Consider the following 22967-nt stretch of genomic DNA (forward strand, 5'->3'; position numbering starts at 1 on the left):
ATGTAAGAGGCTGTATGGCCTTGTCTATCTCTTCCTTTTGCCTTTATTCATTGTCTCTAATGGGGAGATCCAGAGTGAATGGCATACTTTTAAAATGAAAGCTAAGCATAGGCTTTTCAAAGGTGCTATCCAGAAGTACTACTGCAGGCAATGAATGTTGAAAATGTGGAGTTTCTTTCCTCATACTTGCCCCACTGCAAAATATAACTTAAGTAGACTGATAGGAAAATTTCATTGCAATTGGAAAAAGTGTTGGGGAGTGATATTAAGGGTTAAAACGTAGGTGGGTAGATAGAGTTTAAAATATAGTACAGACACAATCTAATAAAATGGCAAAGTTGATTTGAAGCCTGTGAGACCCACTTTGTATTATTATTTTCCACTCTTTCTTGGCTCTTAGTCTTGCATTGTAATCTAACACTGGTAATACTATTTTAAAAATTTGATTCCATAGATTAAATTCTTAACGTTCAAATGATCTGAAAACCTTTCTTCTTATTTCAAAGGTTTAATTGCATGTCTTTTTCATGGTCTTATTTAAATTACCCAATTGTATGCCAAAACCACAATTGCTTATGCATTCTAAAAAGGGGTCAAAATGAATTTAAATTAAGGCATCTTGAAGTACTAGAAAATAATTTAAAAACATTAAAGTGAACATTAAGATTTCAGTACTTTAATGCTCTGGCACTGAACTCCAAGTCCAGTGATGGACAGGAAGTTGGCTCAATTGGAACAATAACTGAAAATGCTAGAGTCACTGAGCAGGTTGGTAGCAGCTATGGAAAGAAAAAAGGGTTAATGTTTCAGGTTAAAGACCCTTAATCAGAACTAGGAAAGGGAGAAAACAAATTAGTTTTGAGTGGCACAGAAGGAGAGGATGTATGGCTAGATCAATGGGAATATCTTTGGTTGTGGGCAGGTATTGGTATTGGTTTATTATTGTCATTTGTACCGAGGTACAGTGAAAAACTTGTCTAACATGGGTAGCGAATGCTTGTGTTATACTTTTAATTCATCTCAGATATTTCTCCCTTTTACTACCAGCACTTAACAGAAGCATCACAATCAAATGCTGTCTCCATGTGTAACTTAAGTTGGAAGAAAAATATCTACTGCTTTTATTTTACAGTTGCAATGCCTATTTCTACATTTGCTTAGTCACGGCATTCCCCTTAATTAAGTTTCAGTTTGTATCTTAGTGTGATAAAATGGAAAAAAAAAGTTTAGCTAACCACTGGCTTTGATGCATGTATGATGACAGACTACTTCCTTTTCCGTTTTTGTCTTTTTTTTTAAACCACTTAACTTCTTAAAATTTCATATTGCCAGAGGTTAATATGTATAAAGAAATGTTTTTTGTTTGTTACAGGCATGGGTTTTTTTGACTTAATGATCTTGAGGAAAATTTTAGTAGAGAATTGTTTGATATTATCTGGGGAATCCCATTTCATTAGCCACTTGCATGCATTATATCTAACACAAAATTTACAGAAAACTGGGGATTCTTTTTTTTAAGAGGTAGATTTAATTAAATATATGCGACTTGCCAGATGGCTGTCTCTTTTAGTAAGGGAAATAATGGTCATTTTGGTAATTAAGTCAGTAATCTGATCTGAATAAATCTTTGGTTATGAATTCAAGTTTTCTACTTTTAATTCGTAAATGTCATAATTATCAACAGATATCATGAAGCTTACATAAAAAGATTTAAAATCTTCTCCATTTGTATAAACTGTTTAGGTAGATGTTAAGAGTTCACAGGAAAAGTGAAAATTGATCAACATTCCAATTTTAGTTAACATTGTCCAAAAGCAAATTGATCTTGCTCTTAATGGATCGTTTTCTGTGGAGAATTACTGTTGCATTTATCCACCTTATAACTTTCAGTGGGATTTGGCATATTTCAAAATTGTAATTGTTTGAACTTCTGCGTTTTTTGTACTTTGTCAGTTTTTATTTCTCTAGGACATATTGAAGTTGAAGATTATAAATTAATGGGAAAATGGTAGAATTTATTTTTGGAATAAGATCCATGGATTTGTATAGAACAATTTTGTATAGAATTATAATTTTGAACACTGCTTTCAATCAACTATTCTTTAACCTGATTCCTCCAATCAATAAGCTCCTTCCACACATGGAGCAAACTTCTAAATTAAAATGGAAGCTGTCATTGTTGAAGTTCCCATATTTGTTTTGATCATGTGACCTAAAAGCCAGTTTAGTTTCGTAATCAGGTACTAAAGATCAGATATTTTAAAACAAGATGTTGAAAACTTATTAGGGGTAGGTGAACAGAGCAAGGGAAAAGTTTGTGTCACTTGCCTTATGACATGTGGTCAGTATATGATTTAGTAATTTGGTTTAAAATAAAATTTGCTTAACTGAAAAGGTCAGTGTCTTCATATTGGAAGCTCAGTGTCACAAACCAGCAACAAAAGAAACACACTGAGCATGATTCAGTGTTAAAAACTATTTTATTAATCACTACTTATGATAATACGTAAAATAAAAGTAAAAATGTTAGTATGTTAGAATTCAAAAATGTTAAACCTCGAACGTTAACCCCAAAACTAAACTCTTCGTGTGTGTGTGTATGTGTGACAAAGTCCAAAACTCCCAGTTTCGGAATGGTTCTTAAAGTTCAGTTCCGCAAGCCATAAGGTGAAACATGAGCAAGGGCTTCTTCAACAACCACCGTTGTCTGAAGCTAAGATGTAGATGTAGAAAAACATAGAGAGAGTACATACGAAATCCAAATGTTCCACGATGGAACCCAAACGACACTTCAGTGTTTACTCGGTAGTGACTTCCTCACCCCGAAAAGCATCCGAACCGTGGTCGTCCACACACAAATACCTGTTTCCTTCTACAGGTCAGCAACAAAGTGAACTCCACCGGATTACTTCCAACTTCCATACATGGATTTCAGTGGCAAACACAGTTATTGTTTCTCATCCATCGATAGAGAAAACAAGCAGGCTGGTGTCTCTCTCCCTTCTCTCTCTCTCTCTCCTTCTTCTCCTTCCTTCTTCAACCACGTCATTACGTCCTTTATCTTCTATTGACGTAAGCACGCCCCACACACACATACACACACACTCTCTATCTTAAAGGGATTTTCACTGAGTCCGTAACATCAGTGATATGTTAAGCAACATTCACAGAATAAATTGCATTGAATGACATTGGAATGACATTGAATACATAAATATTTCAAAGTTGATGGTTAGCCGAGGAAACCAAGCAACTTCAAAGACAATCATGCCCTATCTGTCTCAGTGGCAAAATTAACAATTGCTTGTTTTGGTGAGGTTAGTTAATACATCTCATCAGACCATGGAAATTTATCTACCTTTATACCTGCTAAGATATCTAATACCTCCTTTTTAATCCTAACATGCTCTAGAATTCACCATCCCAATTGATATTTCCACCTATTACTGCCTTCCTCCTTGGTGAATAGAGGTGAAAAGTATTCACTTAAGGTCTCGCCCATGTCTTTTGGCTCCAAGCACAGATTGCCCATTTGGTCCTTAATGGGCCCTAGTCTTTCCTTGGTTACCCTCTTGCTCTTGATATACATAAAATACTGTGGGATTTTCCTTCATGTTACTTGCTAGTGATATCTTGTGGCCCTTCTTTGTCCTCCTAATTTCTTTTTTCAAAAACCCCCTACATTCTCTATACTCCCAAAGGGCCCTCCCTGTTCTCAGTACCAAACCTGACATATGCTTCCTTTTGTTTTAATCAGACCCTCTTTCTGTTGACATCCAGGGTTCCCTGTACTTGACATCCTTGCCCTTCACCCTTTCTGGCTTTTAAAAGATTCCCACTTATTAGATGTAGATTCACTGGAAAGTATCTTGTCTAATGATTTTGAATTTGGCCTTCACCCAATTCAGACATTTAATTTTTGGACTATCCTTATCCCTATCCATAACTTGTTAATTTTCAACGCACTTATGCTTATTCACTTGCCCAGATTCATTTCTTAAGATTAGGTCTAGCATAACTCCATCCCTAGTCAAACTATCTATGTACTGGCACAAAAAGCTCTCCTAGATGCACTTTAAAAAAAAATTCCACCCCATCAAATCCTTCACACTAAGGTGATCCCAGATAATACTGGGAAAGTTGAAATCTACTACTATTCTATTTCTTTTACACCCTATGAGATTTGCCTACATATCTGCTCTTTTATTTCCTGCTGACTAGTGGGAAGCAAGTAGTATAATCCCAGCAATCCTTTATTTCTAAGCTTACCTACCCATATGGCCTCATTTAAGGATTCTCTCAAGACATCCTCGTAACTGCAGTGATCATTTTTTTTGATCAATAATGCAGTACCTGCTCCTTTGTTACATTATGCACTGGAGCATTCAAAATTAATGCTATAGAGTTTTCATTTGAATGTTTCGAAACATCAGAATTCTGGTTGTTTAACAAAATGATTAAAATTGCAACTAACCCACCGTTAGTTTCTTAATCACACCATAGTTTTTTCTTTCAAGTCTTAGTTATCCTGTTTTGACTACCAAGGAGATTTACTGTATATTGCAAAGCCATTCATCAATAACTAGTCAAAGATTTAAAAGCAAATCAGTTTTTCTTTTCACCTTAGTTTTGGAATGTTGTAAACATTTTGAATCAGTTATTGTAGTGTGGGTAGCTGCATCTGTGTGCAAACAAAATAAATTATTTGCTTGGAATTAAATTGTAATTAATTTTGTTGTGAATGGAATGAACTGATGGGTATTCAGCATTTTTGAGAAGGTTGCAGGACATGGTGGAAAGCTTGCATAATTTCTAGAGTGTGGGGGGGAAAAATTCATTAATTTGTGTTGCTGCTTTCATATCACTTCTATTAGTTTATAAGCAGCACTGGTCTATATTTTTAAAAGTGGCTGTTTGCTTTCTCGACAGGGACACGTCTGTTGAGTGGACACTAAAAATTGTAACATGGTTTTCTTCAACATTTACAGAGAGATGGTAGTGGATGTTCTCCTGGATGATGGATTCCTTATTCCCACAGAGGAGCAGCTGAAATCTTTAAATATTGAGTGTCCAGGTAAATGCTTAACAGTATTTGTAAAGCTGTTTGCACTCAGTTGCTTGTCCTACTGAAATGGAGTTCATTTTAGAATAATTAATTAATTCAGCTTTTTTTCTATGTAGTAGTGTAGTGCCAATCAGGCTTCCCCTCGGTGTCTTTTACTAGATCTGTCGTTATGTTGTGATTACCTTCAATGTAAAATGATTGGACTTTCTGAGAGGCAAAACGTTAATATTTTTCCCATTGTTGAAGTGAACAATATCTTACTACATATTACATATACAATTTTTTTTCTTACTTTGTTCTTGACATTCATGCCTTTAGAAAGAATATACTACATGGTTTCAAAAAAAATGTTCCTTTAAATACGTACAATTTGCTGTTTATAAGAATGTCCTTGGGTGCTATTCGTATTGAATTAGGCACTGTCTCCCTGTGGTTTTCCCTGGGTGCTCCAGTTTCCTCTCGCATAGCAAAGATGTGCTGGTAGGTTAATTGGTTACTATAAATTACCCCAGTATAGTTAAGTGGCAAATGAATCAAAGGGGAGTTGATGAACATGTGAGGGAGAATAACTTGCAGGCTTACTGGGAAATACGAGGGGGGAAGTGTTCTGATGGATTTCTTCTGCCAGGAACCAAGGTGGGCCAGATGGGCCGAATGTTGTTTCCTATATGAAGTAAGTTGTGCTTACTTTAGAATTTTGAACCTTTTTTGAAGGAGAATTTATGGACTTATCAAATCCTGGAATCCCTTCAACCTTCAGTCGCTTCTGGCAGCCTCTTTTAAAGTGCCTACATTCTCGATATTTCACACCAACACTGCTAGAAAAACTGTTTACTGAACTGAAGCACTGCTGTGATTCTTCAGGACTAAGGATACAGTATGTTACAGGCTGGATCACAGAGATACTTGCAGCCAATGCAAAAGCAGGTATGTTCTTTTATAAAAACAAAGTTCTGGAACTACTTGGCAGGTCAGACAGCACCTGTGGAGAGAAACAGTTGACATTTTCAGGTTCAAGACCTTGAATCAGAACTAGGAAAAGAGGCATGTTTAAATTGCAGAGAAAGGGCAGGGGGTGGGAGAGAAAGGAAATGGTATGTGATAAAGTTAAAACAGAGGTTGGACAAGCCTTGGGTTGTTTCCTCTAGCATCGGAGGCTAAGGGGAGACTTGATAGAAGTTTGTGAGATTACGAGAGGCATAGATAGCACAGATGGACAGAATCTTTTTTCCAGGATAGAAATGTCAAGTAATAGAGGACACACATTTAAAGTGAGAGGGGGAAAGTTTAAAGGAGAGGTGCAGGACAGAGTGGTAGATGCTTGGAATGGGCTGCTGAGGGGAGTGGTGGAAGCTGTTTAAGGCACATGAATATGGAGGGATATAGATCATGTACAGGCAAAAGAGATTTGATTTAATTCAGCATTGTGTTCGACACAGACATTGTGGGCTGAAGGGCCTTGCTGTTTTATGTTCTATGAAGAGAAAATGGATGACAAAGCTTAGCATTAGCTGAGAACAGATGAATAAGCAAATTAGGAGCAGGACTAGGACACTTGGCCTTCGCATTAATGGCCAAGCGATCCATTTTGTTCAAATGAAAGGATCCAGTACCTCCCACCACTTTACAGTGGTTTTCTCAAACTATAGCATGTTTAAACTTAGAAAAAATTAGGAGTGGTACTGTTGATCCTTCGCTTAAATTTGAGGAAGTTTGGAGTCCATTTATTCGATATTTCCATATGATATAAGCTGACCTTTTTCAGATCCCTTTCAATAACCCTTGAATACAGAGGAGTGGAGTTAACGTCATAATAATGTTTTTTTAAAATTGAAGAAATATCAGTCCAGTTTTTTGTTTGAAGTTTTTGATTTTTTTGGTTTATTGTCAATACTTCTTTTGATTTGGGGGTTCTTTCATATAATTGAATTTCATTTCTTTTCAATCTTTCCTTTTGTATTTCTTCACTTAATAAGAGAACGGGAGGTCTAGATTACTTTTTTTTACTCCTTGTGATTGTATACATTAACTGTTATGATTGCTATCCTGATCTCTTTGCACCATATGTATAATTACTAATGTTATATATATTATTTTGTACTAATTTGAAAATTAATAAAAAGATTGAAAAAGAAAGGAAATCTGAAATCAAGAAGCCTGCTGGAAAACCCCAGCAAGGCAGGTAGCATCTGTGGAGGGAGAAAAGCTGAGTTAATATTACAAATCAGTGAATTTGCATCAGGAATGGCCAGATATTGAAAGGCTAATAAACTTCAGATACTGGAAATCTGAAACAGAAAATGCTGGGAAACACTTAGCAGGCCAGGTGACATCAGAAGAAAGAGAAAAACTGAGCCAATGTCCCAGGTAGAAAAAGCTCTGTCATGAAAGGTCATTGACCTGAAATGCCATCCCCACCTCTCCTTCCAACAGATAGCTGTCAAAACTTGTAACCAAACCCAGCATTCTGTACTGGTACATCAGGACTGACTTCCGCTTGAATCTCACAGCCGACAATAATCTGCAGCATCCATTTATTTCTCTTGATTTCATTCCTTTTGTTCTGCCACCCCCTCCTCCTTCTCTGCAACTTAAATTGTCTGTTTTTCAAGTTTTCCTAGCTCTGACAAAGCATTATCTCTTTCTGTCTCCATAGCTGGTGTCTGACCTTTCGATTATTTCCAGCATTTTCTGTTTTTCAGATTTATAGCATCAGTGATTTTATTTTTGCCTTTTGGCATACTTTATTTACCATGAAATGGAACATGTGGGTTTCTTTGATTTCTCTTCATATCTGATTTCAGTCAAAGAGTATGTAACTGAGCCGTGCACACCAGCAGGTTCAAGATTTAATTCTCAACCTGTGCTGAACTTCTGGATTGCCATTGTAGAGATTGTAGGATGTACTGCTACAGTTGGCCTAGAGTAGGGAGTAGAAAAGTAGCCAGATTGAAGTCCAGTGTCTCTTATGAGCAGTACATAAAAACAGCACTGAGCTCAACTGTAATGCTGTCCATTAATAAACAGCTGTGAGTACTTGTTGAGTTCACTTGTTGATCAAATCCTTATGGTGAGATACTGAAGAAATGCTTCCAGTGTAATGGAATTTAGGAGCTGCAAGTGCTAGAAGTAAGTTGATTTGAATTTTGTGATGCATCTGATTGTAATGTTATTTGATCTTTAAAAATTATGACATGGCTCAGTGTAATTTCTTGATCTTTTTGATACGGGTTGTAGACATTGGAAATGTATGTATTCTTTTCTAGGAAAGTACTTTCAGAAAAATCTGTTTGAAATAAAGCTGAAAAGAAGAAAGACAAAATATTTCATTTTTTTCATCATTGGCAACATTTTAGTTGTATTTTTTTTTATTTTGTAAGTTTATAATTTCATGAACTTAATTCTATAAATCTCTGGATTTTCTGCCCCTCTGTAAATAACCCAGTTGTGAAATCAGAACTCTGATAGGGCCACATATCACTACAGAGGTCCTTTAGAAATTCACAAGTAGTAGAAATGTAGTAGAAGTACAAGCAATCAAAGTGCCCATGAGTTGTTTAAAAAGAGCATAACGTTGTTAGGAGTGGTTTTGGTGGAATGTAATTACATGAGGAAATTGGTATGCCAGAAAACTAAACAGTTGCTTGGCAACCCATGTGGTCTGACTAAATTGGCAGATGTAATGAGTGATGCAGTCTTTCTAGTTTCTTTACAACAATTTGCAACATCATATTGTTAAATTCCTTTACAACTGTAACTTGCAGGGCTGTTACTCTTAATGTAATAAGAATCCAAATGACTATGAATTACATCTTTGTAGAATTTTTGGTTCTAACTTGGTAATCTAGATAACCATGAAAATGATCAGTTATAGAAAGTAACTTCAGTTACTGTTTTCAAGATGATTCCCTAAAAGCACTTTGGAGATATTGAGTATTATCACTTTTTATATTGTTCAATGCTTTTTCTGTGTAGGGAAAAGGGTGAGGGGCCTTCCACGAAGTCAGAAAATCAAGAAGAGCATGTGGCAGTTGTTCTTAATTCCATGTCCTCTAGACTGGCAAGATCTTCTAGAAAGTTGCCTTGCAGCACCATGTCAGGCAACACCTCATCTCCTCCAACAGTGAGTTACATTACTCTCTGTTCCTTTTATTTGCTGCATAATGGGTAATCATGATACAGTAAACCTAGGACTAGTAATGTGCACATACATATATTTAAAAAAACAAATGACCTTGAATATGATGGATAAGAAAAAGATTAATGTATGAATGGAGGTAGTAGGAAGAAAGATAGGAATTCCCCTCCTCAAAAAGAAATCAAAAATTTTAGAAACTCTTGAAGTAAATAGCAAAAGAAAAGGAAGTAGTGATTAGAGATCCCAAAAAGTATTGATATGAAGTCTTGCTAGAAATGGCACATAATTTTGCACAGTACACTGGTTGTGGAAATAAAAGGAACAGAAGAAATGGCAGCATGGGAAATCATAATTTCTAACAAAGAAATAATCATGAAAAAAATAATGGATCTTCTGTTTAGAAGGGGTGCCTTATCCCTGATTGTACGCTCAAATGGCAGAGGCTGTAACTAAAATCTTTGAATTATGTTTCAATATAGAAATTGCTCTGGAGAACTGGAACATTACTAATGTCTTTGGTCAAAAATGTAGAAAATGAGCAGGTCGTTACTCAAGCTAACATCAGCAAGCAGGTTTCCAGAAACCATTATATAATAAAATTAGTATTCATTTAGAAAAACATGAATTATTAAAGAACACCATCATGGGTTTAGAAGCACTAAATTAGATCTGACAAGCTTTGGAACTTTTTAATGACATAATGTTTATAATTAAAATAACATTTTACACTGAGTGCAAGCTTTTCTGACAACTGGTTTTGTGGGTCAAGAGATTGATGGGATTGCTTGGAGAGCTGGCAGAGTTTCAGTGGGCCAAATGATTTCCCATGTTTAAGCCAAATTCACTGATCTAATGAATAGCTACATCAGTATCAAAAGGCTGAGGTAATTAGCATCAATAACCACAGTTATCTTTGTGCTCAGAAACGGATCTTGCCACCTCACCTCCCCCCCCACCGTGGCTCAGCACAAATTTGTTGGATAATGTTCCTGTGCAGTCCCTTGGGATATTTTTGCTACACTGGGCAAATTCACTTAAATGTTAAGGGATAGCAGACTTCAGTTATGAGGGAAGATTAGAGAATTGAACCATTTTCTATTAGATCAAAGAAGGTTTAGTAAATATCCAGTAGAGATCTTTGCCTTTGAGGGATTTTGATGAAGTGCTTCAGGAAAACTGCCCCCGCTCTCTTCCACCCCCTCCCCCCCCCCCATGGTTAGTGAAGCAGAACTAGAGGAAGTAAATTTAAAATCTTCAATATAGATTAGGAGAAATTTTCTTTATATTAAGGTTCCAGAATTCAGTGTGCTGAATGGCCTTGTGTTATAAACTTATTCAAGAAAACAATCCAGATTATAGCAAGTTTTACTAAAGGCTGTGTTAGCTTTGTGACATTCCATATCCTAATAACTGTCTGGAAAAAAATCTTGTAAACTTTTAGTACTTCTATACAAAGCTTGAGTTTATGCTACATATAAATCTGTTTACCTATCTTTCATTATGATCAGAATCCTTTTTTGTGTAGCACCTTGGCAAACATCCACTGATTGTCTTTTCGATTTCTATTTCCTGAAACTGATGAGCATAGATTTCTACAAAAGATGACAAAATAAGACTTGCCTTTTGCTGTACAATTTCAGGATTTTAACTGACATGGACTCTCCATTACCCATTACCACACAACAGAAACTTCTCCAGCTCTGTTCTATATACATTCAGGAACCAGGTTCCTTCAGCATTTCTGACTTCCCAATTGGCTGTAATCATCTACCAGTATACACAGTGGAAAACCTACCAATGATGAATGGAGCTGAGCCATCAAACCAGCTAACTAGTACAGTGCATACTGAATTCATAATGGACACTGAACCTGTGGTGGTCCACGCCTCTGGAGAGGAACAGACACAAACAGTCAACCTTGAAGTGTTAACTGAGACGATTCAGTCCCTGGAGGGATCAGTATGGCAGATATGTACAGGTGTGCCATTGCTTTGATGCTTTTTTTAGTTTATTTCAAGTGGTATATTTGTGTAGATTTTGTTTAAGTATTATGGAATGGAAAACTTTTCAATTTAAGTACATAATGACTACTACAAAAAACTCCCTCTTTGAATAAAGCATAGAAAAGACGAGTTGAAACTTCCTCTACATTGCGTCAACAGCAGTCTCTTAAGCAGTTTGTTATTTTTAAAATTCCAGTGCCTGTGGTTTCTCTACAGTTGAGACATTTTTTAGGTATCTTTCACACAGAATGATAACCAGACTTTTTCAGTTTAAATAAACTGGTTTAAGCTAGTTCACAGAAGAATATTTATACAACCAGAATAAACAGTGCTTTCATAGGAAATTAAACTCGAGTGGTGTCAATGTAGTACTACTCAACTCCAACAGATTTTGGCAATTACTAAACCCACTGATACATTCCTGACATTGAAAAAAATAATTAAATGTTAGCAGATCTGACCCATTTCTTCATAATCATTAGTTAAATTATTATAGTACTACATAATGCACTTTATCACTTTAGTTATTGCAAATTCCTCTTTTTTTCCCTTTAGGAACTATTAAATCCGCATTCACAATTCCTTGCAAAGCTATCCATTAACTATGTTGATCAATAGGTACAGTTTACTAGTAATTTACTTGGTAAAGCTTTTAAATCTGTGGGCAGACAGGTAACTTGACCTTAAAATGGAAAAATACATCAATTTTTGCATAAAATATACACAATGCCAACTGTGTAAAAATGTTTCCCAGTGTAGTATTCATTCATAATAACTGAACACCATGGATTCAGTTTCCAAGACTAGATGATTTAACTGGGATCAGCCATGGGAGTTATTTGGGCATAACATTATCCAAACAAATGCACCACCTCATTTAGATGGTGGCTGCTTTCAACTGTAGGTCTACTGATTGTCATGAAGTTGCATGAGGTCAGATAAGGTGAGGCTTAATTTGGATCCAAATTTCTTCCTGGTCTATAACGTGCCAAAATACACTGCTTCTGCACATTAGAGTTACCAGAATGTTAGATATATCTGTGGAACTGTACTCAAGTAGTAATACTTACTGATTCAGGAAGTGTTTTTGAACATTTCATTTCATAAGTTCCTCATTAGACACTGTTTGATATGAAAGATGGATGCTATAGAACAGTCAAAGTCCTATAGTAAAGTTATAATTCTGATTTTCTTAGATCAAATTGCATGGAAGCATTATCCTTTAGGTAAAGTACCAGGCCAAAGTGAAGACCCAAACTGCTTTTTAGTGGACAATTACACCTTGATGCCAGTGTTGCCACAGCCAACAACAAAGGACACCATGGATCACCAGAGTACTGAACTGAGGTAAATGATCAATCTGGTTAATATTACCTTCTCCAACTTGTAAATGTGGGGAAAGATTCATGCTGGTGATTGCAAGTGCACAACTTCACCGCTTTGCTGGTAAATGTGCAGTATTTTGCTTAAGTAAATAAAACATTCGGTAATGAATCAGTTACACTACAAGGTATTTCATCATTACAGATAATGTAAGACCATAAGATATAGGAGCATAACTGGTCATTCGGCCCATCTAGTCTGCTCTCCATTTGATTGTGGCTGATTTTTTTTCTTCCCTCAGCCCTATTTTGTGCCTTCTCCCCATAACCCTTAATCCCTTTTACCAGTCTCTGCCTCTACCTCAGACTTTCCTATGTTGTATTCCATCCGCCACTTCGTTTCCCACTCCTAACTTGTCCAGGTCCTTCAGCATATTCCCTGTGCTTGCATCACTACCTATCTTTGTATCATCTGTAAACTTGGCCACAATGCCATCAGTTCCTTTGTCCAAATCATTAATGTATAAAGTGAAAAGTTGTGGTTCCAACAATGAACCCTGCAGAGCTCCACTAGTCTCTGGCACCCATCCTGTAAAGGACCCCTTTATCCCTACTCTTTGCCTTCTGCCAGTCAGCCAATCTTCTATCCATGCTAGTACCTTGCCTCTAACACCATGGGCTCTTAGTTAGCAACCTCATGTAAGGCAGCTTGTTAAAAGCCTTCTGAAAATCCAAGTAAATAATGTCCACTGACTCCCCTTTGTCTAACCTGCTTGTTACTTCCTCAAAGAATTCTAACAGATTTGTCAGGCAAGATCTTCCCTTAACAAAACTGTACTGAAATCATCCCATTTTTGTCATGTACTTCCAAGTAATCTGAAATTTCATCCTTCATAATGAACTCTAAAATCTTACCAACTACTGAGAGGCTAACTGGCCTATAATTTCCTGTTTTGCGTCCCTCCCTTGTTAAACAGGGGTGTTACATTTGCATTTTTCCGGGCCTCTGGAACCCTCCCTGACTGCAGTGATTCTTGGAAGACCACTACTATTGCCTCCACAATCTCTTCAGCTATCACTTTCAGAACTCTGCAGTGTAGTGCATCTGATCCAGGTGATTTATCCACCTTCAGGCCATTCAGCTTCCACAGACCTTCTCCTTAGTAATGGCCACTACACTCGTCTCTGCCCCCTGACTCTCTTGAATTTCTGGCATGTTACTGGTGTCTTCCACTGTGAAGACTGACGCAAAGTACCTATTCAGTTCCTCCACTGTTTGTTTCCTGTTACTTCTCTAGCATAATTTTCCAATGATCTAATGGCCACTCTTGCCTCTCTTACCCTTTGTGTATCTTAAAAAAAAAACTTTTGCAATCTTTTTATATTATTGGCTAGTTTACCTTATTCAGATTTCACCTCCTAAATTGATGTTATTTGAATGTCCACATAATTTCTTTCTTTTAATCACTCGTGACTAGAGTTTACAAAAACTGGTTTCCATTTTGCATTTGGGCAAGGAATGGACAACACTGGCAATAGAGGATTAAACAGATTGTTTGGGAATACTTACTGCTAATGTCTTACATAGGATATTTGAAATTTTACATGGAAACTTTCTTTAGGCAATGACGAACCAGTTTGAGTGGAAATGACACTTTACTGATTCTGCTGTTAATGAAATGGGAGTTTTTTTTCATAGGAAAACAGGTACAGCATAGGTCAAAGGAACCATAATAAGGGAACATCTTCCTTCCTTATGTGCTCTGGAAAAAGTAGAACATTACTGAAAACTACTAATACTTTTCATATGGTTTAATGCTTTCTGGTTAGTCACAGAAAAACCCGAATGATTTTGATAAAAATTCTGAAAAGTTGGTTCAGGAGGAAGCAAATGCTAGCTGTACTCGTGCAATGCCTCTCTGTCCTTGGGATATCTATAGAAAGAGCTTCATAACCAATGATTTGCTTTAAAGTGATGTATTTAATGGTGTTCTGCAGGGGTCTGTTGGGGTCTTGGATTTATTATGGGTTTGAATGATGGGATAGAAAGCCACTGGGCTGATGATATGTTAAATTGATACAATAAGCAATATAGATGGGAGCATGAAAGTAGAAAGAGAATAATTGATTACAGCTGTAGCAAATGGATTTCGGTGCAGACGAGTATGAGCACATCCAGTATGAACCTAAAATGGACAGAAGGAGTCCTTTCTGAATGATGCAAAGCTAGAAGCATTTGGAATCTATGTACGGAGATCTGTAAAATATCATTAACCTTCATTTTCTGTACCCGGTTTATAAAAATACCAGCTTTTGCACCTAGCGAACAGGAATACAAGCAGGTAGAAGTAATGTTTCAACTGTACAGCTTTTCCATCCATTTTCACAGGCAGAAAGATCCAATGCAGCATTTACTCAATACTAACTGAAATACAAATCTAAACATTGTCCTCTCTCTTGAAATGGTCATAGAGAAATACAGCATGGAAACGGACCATTTGGCCCAGCGACCAAGCAGCCAGTTTTGCACCAATCCTACCCTAACCCATTTTATCCTCCCTATACCATTCATCTACAGGCAATTTACAGTAGCCAATTTAGCTGCCAACCCACACACTGAGATGTGGGTGAAAAGCCATGCAGTCTTAATGGTTTAAAAGTGCAAAATTGGATATCCATTAGCTGGATTGCTAGTATGGTTGAATGTATACTTATGTTATTAATGGTTTGGTAGACTAGCAGACTTATGGTCACAGAGACATAGAGTAAAACTTGAATATGTGCTGTAATTGTCACCACATTTCCACCAGCGATCCTCTGGCCAGGATAAGGGAACACATGCAGTTTTGCAGCGTGTCAAATGTATTGACTTATGACTCCTAGCCACAGACATCAAAGCCATGAAGATCCACTTCTATTGTTCATATGGTGTTGGGTGACCCACTTTACACTCCCAGGGCATGTGTAAGCTTTTTGTTTTTTGATGTAAAGAATGTTACTGCATAAAAGCAGAAAATTTTCCTATGTAAGTGTAGTGGGAGGAAAGCCTGTGTTGTAGAACATTGTATCCAATGTGGTGGTAAGTTCCAGAGTTGTTGTCAGACCTTGATTTGGCTGTCTTGTGTGGAATTTATTGGTCAGTTGCTGAATATGACTCAGGGCCACATTTCTGTGACCTTCTCACCTCGTGCCTTGGCACCATTTGTGGGAAGAACGTTTAGAATTACCCTATGGCAAAGTCTTAGTTGATGGTCCCCGGAGAAAATTCAGTACGCTGAGTATTTATGATCACCTGCTAGTGAATGATGGCCTTTTATATTTCTGAGCTCCAGCTAACCTTTTTTGGGTTCTGAGATGATGTTGTGCATCCTAATAGGTTGGGCAGATCGGGCTTCCTGCTTTTCTGTCATGCCAGAATACTCTGCCATGTTATATTACTGATAATGATCTGGAAACCACAAAAGATTTATCGTGACAGTGAAGGATGGTTTTTAGCCAGATACTCTAAGCATTATTATCTTGTAATTCTCATGGTGTTGGATGAAATTATATTAAAGGCAACCCCAGGGTGCTTGTGCCAACCCTCTAGGCCATCTAATAACATTCCATGGCTGTTTTCTTTGACCCATATACAAGTTTTATTCCTCAAGTATATATTAGTTCTCTTATTAAGGTTATTGAATTTGCTTCCACCACCCCTTCACCACTGGTCCAGATCACAGCCACTTAGGATATATTTGTATATTCATTTATGTTTTCATATTTATTTTTATATTCATATTATTCTTGATCAGTCCATTAATTACTCTCCAATCCTTTATGATCTTGAACATCTTTATCAGAAGCACTTTTTAAATTGTACCAATTAGTTTATATTGTCTCCATTCATTGTTCCTGCCACAATGCCCTTTTTCCTCTTCTGTGCATTAAATTTCATCTGACCCTACCCTTTTCACCAGTATGTGCTAAATAATTTACTATCTGTCTCATTGTTCATAACATTGAGTTTTGTGCCATCCAAATACTTTGGAATTGAATCCTGTATAGCCAAGTTCAAGTGAGTAATGTATGGCAAAAAGAGTTGTGGTCTCAGTACTAAATTTTGGATAACACCATTGTAATGTACATTAGATTTGGAGCAATAGATAGGTTTTAAATACCAATCTTTTCCCAACTGTGCTAAAAGCACTGATTCTTGTGAGGCTGTTGTTCTACTAGTAAATAGAAGCCAAGGCAGCAAATGTGGGCATGCAATTGACAGTTTGGGGAGGGAGCCTCATCTTATCCTTGCCCAAACTACAAACTGATGTACCTTCCTATGGAATTCATTAAATCACAAATAGAAATGCTGAGTGATACATTTTTAATCTCCCATTCGTTTACTTCCTGACTCCAGAGTTGCTTGTATCTGAGTTCAGTTTACTGAATTCAGATTAGGAATAAAGCTGCAATCTTCCAATTATATATGCACTGCATCCCCTTAATGCGCTTTTATTGGAAACTTTTCAACTTTATTTATCTCTCAATATTGTTTTCCTTTACAGTATCACAGGATTGCCTTGTGTAGACCCAGAAGGTTTATGGTGGAATCAGGGCGACCTGCACAGACTGAAAGCTGGTTTGAAGTTGTTCTAATGAAGATTTTATTTTTCAAATCTTCTATTACTTTTTCCTTTTCAACTTGTTCTGGTCCCCTATTCAGATGTGTATGAATGTGCACACGGTTTCACATATATCCGATATTCGGCTGTTTGTTGAATGTTCTTCACTTATCATTTTTTTCAGAAGTTGATAGCCCTGTTGTATATTTTCAATATTTACCATGTCTTTCAAAGTCCTCACAATTTGTTTATGATGGACTGTCAGAATAAAGATCAACATTGCAGGCAGACCCAAAATTGGAGTTGACAATCTGAAGATCAGTTACAATCTGCCAAAACTGGTACTTTTAAACTAAATGTTTCAGTTTCAATTGTAAACTTAATCATATCTGTTTATGAAATCTGTAATATTATATGTATGTAAACTGGTAGGTGGCTGCCATCTTTCCTATTACAAAAATAAATTCTAGCAGCAAACTCAGTCCCAGTACTTCGTTTTTTTTTGTTGCTTATGGTTTGGTCTTTCACAGTTCTTGTCTCAAGACCATTGACGGGAAAGCAGAATGCAGGCCTTCTTGATAAAGCTCTGTCTCCTTATATAAAAAAAATATGTATTTAGGTTTTATTTATTGTTTATGGGAGTTATATGTGCACCCTTGATGCTTTCCTTCTGAGAAAATTCCAATATGAAATGCGACTAAATAACAGCACTTTCTCTATTTCCCAATGATTTCATCATTGGGATATCAATTTAGAAACCTCTGTGGTTAATAGCCTCCAACATGCATGACCTTAGGATGGCTGGAGAAGTCCAGATAGTGTGGTTGAATCCACAGCTTGATGCTTTCTAACTGGGTCTTTTTGTTTTCTTCTCTTTACCTTCCTACTGCTTCCTAAAGGTTTGATTTTTGAGAAGCTGTTGCTCTTCATAGGAATTTTTTTTCATTCTCATTAAGATTGTTTCTCAGCTAGAATTGTCCTTGGGATTTTTACAATAGAACTTCATTTCAATGCTTGCAAACATTTCTCAATCTTGGAGACTACACAATATTGGACACAGGTTTTATTTGATCTGACTTTAGTAGCAATGATATCCCTGCTCTTCTATATTTTTGTCAGGTTGGTCGTGGCTGAATATCCTATAGCTATTCTTGTCTTTATTTCAGCAGTTTGTGTGTGGACTGAATTAATGACAGAGCTTGTGTATTTAAATGTTTTCATCCTTTCCACTGTCTGGATGGTATCATATAACCAGTTTAAGGTCTTCACAAATGCATTGAGTTTTTTGGCCAATTTAAGTTTACTAATGCAGAAATGTACAGGATTGGGTAAGATGTGAAATCATTGTTAGAGTTGTGTTCTGCTAATTAATGAAAAATTGTGTAAACCTGGGTGATTTTAAAAAGTTCTTCCTGGGAATAATCATTGTAAGAGAGACTAATAGCATGCTTTTCATAGTCAGAGTTGTACAGCATGGAAACAGGCCCTTTGGCTCAACTGGTCCACACTGACTAAGATGCCCCATTCAAGTTAGTCCCATTTGCCAGTGTTTAGCCCATAGCCTTCTAAACCTTTCCAATCCATGTACCTGTTCAGCTGTCTTTTCAAAGTTATTGTGCCTGCTTCAACCATTTTCTCTGGCAATTCATTCCACATAGATACCATTCTTTGTGGGGTAGGGGGTGAGTTGCCCCCTCAAATTCATATTAAATCTTTCCCCTCTCTTTAATCTGTGCCCTCTAGTTCTTGATTCCCCAGCCTTTTGCTGGGGGGGGGGGGGGGGGGGGAGGGTGCGGAGGAGGGTAAAAAGATTGAGTGCATTCACCCTGTCTTGCCCCTTCGTGGTTTTGTACACCTCTATAAGGTCATCTGTCTCCTTTGCTCTAAGGAATAAAGTCCTAGCCTGTCCAACCTCTCCCTAGAACTCAGTCCTCAAGTCCTGGCAACATCCTTGTAAATCTTTTCTGCACTCTTCCCAGTTTAATAACATCCTTCCTATAGCAGGGCAACCAAAACTGAACACAATACTCCCAAGTGTGGCCTCACCAGCATCCTATACAATCACACCATGACCTCCCAGCTTTTGTATTCCATACCCTGAAGTACCACCCTTTTGGAGGAGACTGTTCTATAACTATAAATGGCTTAGACATCATTGGGAGTGAGGTAATAAACACTTCATAAAAGCGAAAAGGAGAATAGGTTCCCAAGGCTGGGAAGAAGCTTGATGATCATTATGTGGATGTGAAATATTAAAAACTGACTGCTTTCATGTGTATCAACAAACTTGGATAACTGTCAATCTTAATTATAAATCAAATTGACAATATTTTAATAATTAATTCTGTTAATGTGAAAGATGCATTGTTAAATGCCAGTTAACATAGCTTCAGAAGGGAGAGACAAAAGACACAAGAGATTCTGCAGATGCTCGAATCTGGAGCAACACAAAATGCTAGAGGAACTCAGCAGGTCTGGCAGCATCTATGGCGAGAAATAAGTGGACGTTTCGGGTCGAGACCCTTCATCAGGACTGGAAAGGAAGAGGGCAGAAGCTGAAATAAGGTGGTTGGGGGAGGAGTACATGCAGGCAGGTGAGAGATTCAGGACTGGAAAGGAAGAGGGCAGAAGCCAGAATTTCAGGACTGGAACTGCACTAAATGCTACACCTCCATCACCACCATTCAGGGCCCTGGACAGTCCTTTCAGGTAAAGCAGTGCTTCACATGTGAATTCGAGGGGGTCATTTATTTCATCTGGTGTGGCCTCCTCTACACCTGATGCAGGTTGGTGACTGCTTCGTTGAGCACCTTTGTTCCGTCTGCCACAAAAGCAAGGATCTCCTGGTGGCCATCCATTTCAAATCCACATCCCACTCCCATACCGATATGTCTATCCATGTCCTCCTCTACTGTCATGTTGAGGACAGATATAGGTTGGAGGAACAACTTTGCTTTAGTAGTCTCCAACCTGACAGCCTCAACATCGATTTCTCTAACTTCTGGTATCCCTCTTCCCTTTTTATTCTCCTTTGTCTTCCCTCATTCCTGTGGCCCCTTTCCCCACCCTAATGACCTTTCTATCCCTTTCCCACTATCATCCCGTACCAAAGAAAGGCAAGGTAACATGCCTCAATGACTACCGACCAGTGGCTCTGACATCCCCATCATGAAGTTGTCACAAACCAGCAACAAAAGAAACACACTGAGCATGATTCAGTGTTAAAAACTATTTTATTAATCACTACTTATGATAATACGTAAAATAAAAGTAAAAAAAATGTTAGTATGTTAGAATTCAAAAATGTTAAACCTCGAACGTTAACCCCAAAACTAAACTCTTCGTGTGTGTGTGTGTGATAAAGTCCAAAACTCCCAGTTCCTGAATGGTTCTTAAAGTTCAGTTCCGCAAGCCATAAGGTGAAACATGAGCAAGGGCTTCTTCAACAACCACCGTTGTCTGAAGATAAGATGTAGATGTAGAAAAACATAGAGAGAGTACATACGAAATCCAAATGTTCCACGATGGAACCCAAACGACACTTCAGTGTTTACTCGGTAGTGACTTCCTCACCCCGAAAAGCATCCGAACCGTGGTCGTCCACACACAAATACCTGTTTCCTTCTACAGGTCAACAACAAAGTGAACTCCACCGGATTACTTCCAACTTCCATACATGGATTTCAGTGGCAAACACAGTTATTGTTTCTCATCCATCGATAGAGAAAACAAGCAGGCTGGTGTCTCTCTCCCTTCTCTCTCTCTCTTTCTTCCTCTTCTTCCTTCTTCAACAACGTCATTACGTCCTTTATCTTCTATTGACGTAAGCACGCCCCACACACACATACACTCTCTATCTTAAAGGGACTTTCACTGAGTCCGTAACAAAGTGCTTTGAGAGGTTGGTCATGGCACGCATCAACCTGGACCCACTGCAATTTGCCTATCGCTGAAACAGGTCTACAGTGGACGCCATCTCCCTGGCCCTACACTCAGCTCTGGAGCATCTGGACGGTAAAGACACCTACGTTAGACTATTGTTTATTGACTACAGCTCTGCCTTCAATACAATAATCCCAAGCAAGCTTGTCACCAAACTCTGAGACCTAGGACTCAACACCTCCCTCTGTAACTGGATCCTTGACTTTCTAACAAACAGACCGCAATCTGTGAGGATAGGCAGCGATACCTCTGGCATGATTATTCTCAACACTGGTGCCTCACAAGGCTGCATTCTCAGCCCTCTACTCCCTATACACTCATGACTGTGGCCAGATTCTGCTCTGACTCCACCTACAAGTTTGCAGATGATACCACCATTGTAGGCTGTATCTCAGACAGCAATGAGTCGGAGTACAGGAAGGAGATAGAGAACTTAGTGGAATGGTGTCATGACAACAACCCTTCCCTCAATGTCAACAAAAGAGCTGATCATTGACTTCAGGAAAGGGGGTGGTGTACATGCATCTGTCTACATCAATGGTGCTGAGGTTGAGAGCAAGTTCCTGGGAGTGAACATCACTAACAGCCTGTCCTGGTCAAATCACATAGATGCCACGGCTGAGAAAGCTCACCAGCACCTCTACTTCCTCAGAAGACTAAAGAAATTTGGTTTGTCCCCTATGACTCTCATCAACTTTTACCGATGCACCATAGAAAGCATCCTATCTGGATGTACCACAGCTTGGTATGGCAACTGCTCTGCCCAGGACCACAAGAAACTGCAGAGTTGTGGACACAGCCCAGTGCATCACGGACACCAGCCCCCCTCCTTGGACTCTATCTCCCGTCTTGGTGAAGCAGCCTGCATAACCAAAGACCCCACCCACCCGTGACATTCTCTCTCCTCTTCCATCAGGTAGAAGATACAGGAGCCTGAGGGCACATACCACCAGACTTAAGGACAGCTTCTACCCCACTGTGATAAGACTATTGAACGGTTCCCTTATACAATGAGATGGACTCTGACTTCACAATCTACCTTGTTGTGACCTTGCACCTCTGTAGCTGTGACACTTTGCTCTGTACTGTTATTATTTTTACCCGTACTACATCAATGCACTTTGTACTAACTCAATGTAACTGCACTGTGTAATGAATTGACCTGTACAATCAGTATGCAAGACAAGTTTTTTACTGTACCTCTGTACAAGTGACAATAATAAACCAATACCCCTACCCTCATGACCTGCCTATCCTTTCCCCACCTCTTTCCCTTTTATGCCATAGTCCACTGCCCTGTCCTACTAGATTCCTCCTCCTGTAGCCCTTTGCCTCTTCTACCTATCACCTCTCAGCTTTTTACTTCTCCCCCATCCTCCTACCTTTCTCCTCATGTGGACTTGTCTATTACCTGCCTGCATGTACTCCTCCCCTTCCCCTGACCTTCTTAGTCCAGCTTCTGCCCTCTTCCTTTCCAGTCCTGATGAAGGGTCTCTGCCTGAAACATCGACTGTTTATTTCCCTCCATAGATGCTGCCTGACCTGCTGAGTTCCTCCAGCATTTTGTGTGTTCCTTCGGAAGGAAGAGTTGCAATGTTTTTAAACTGTATGGGATGTCAAATTGACTTTTGTAATGCTCCAAAACACTAAGCTGCAGCACCTGGAACCTTCAGTAAGTCTATGGATATGGAAGGTTAAATGTGCTGGGAAGTAAATGAAGAACTGCTGAAAGAAAAATAGCAGTTTCTAATTGAAAGACTATTGGGCTGGTGTGAGGTAATTGTGTGATTTGGAGATCTGAGGTAGGTTCCTATCATTAATAGTTTGCTGCACATGACAGCAGAGTATCAGATGTTCAACGTCATGAAGTGTCAATTAAAAGATTTACAAATGTGA

General features: G+C 38.2%; 1 protein-coding gene across 1 annotated transcript in view; it reads left to right on the plus strand.

Moving 5' to 3' along the window:
* The window catches only part of las1l (LAS1 like ribosome biogenesis factor), a 43245-nt gene extending 25639 nt beyond the window's left edge, over window positions 1-17606 (plus strand). Inside the window, exons 8-13 of the mRNA XM_052021115.1 lie at window positions 4989-5074; window positions 5780-5992; window positions 9041-9188; window positions 10844-11181; window positions 12403-12553; window positions 17073-17606. Coding sequence (XP_051877075.1) covers window positions 4989-5074; window positions 5780-5992; window positions 9041-9188; window positions 10844-11181; window positions 12403-12553; window positions 17073-17163 — 1027 coding nt within the window. The 3' untranslated portion in view covers window positions 17164-17606. The remainder of the gene's footprint in view (window positions 1-4988; window positions 5075-5779; window positions 5993-9040; window positions 9189-10843; window positions 11182-12402; window positions 12554-17072) is intronic.
* The last annotated feature ends 5361 nt before the right edge of the window (window positions 17607-22967 follow it).

Source organism: Pristis pectinata, chromosome 8 (genome assembly GCF_009764475.1).
Source record: "Pristis pectinata isolate sPriPec2 chromosome 8, sPriPec2.1.pri, whole genome shotgun sequence".
NCBI classification, from domain to species: domain Eukaryota; kingdom Metazoa; phylum Chordata; class Chondrichthyes; order Rhinopristiformes; family Pristidae; genus Pristis; species Pristis pectinata.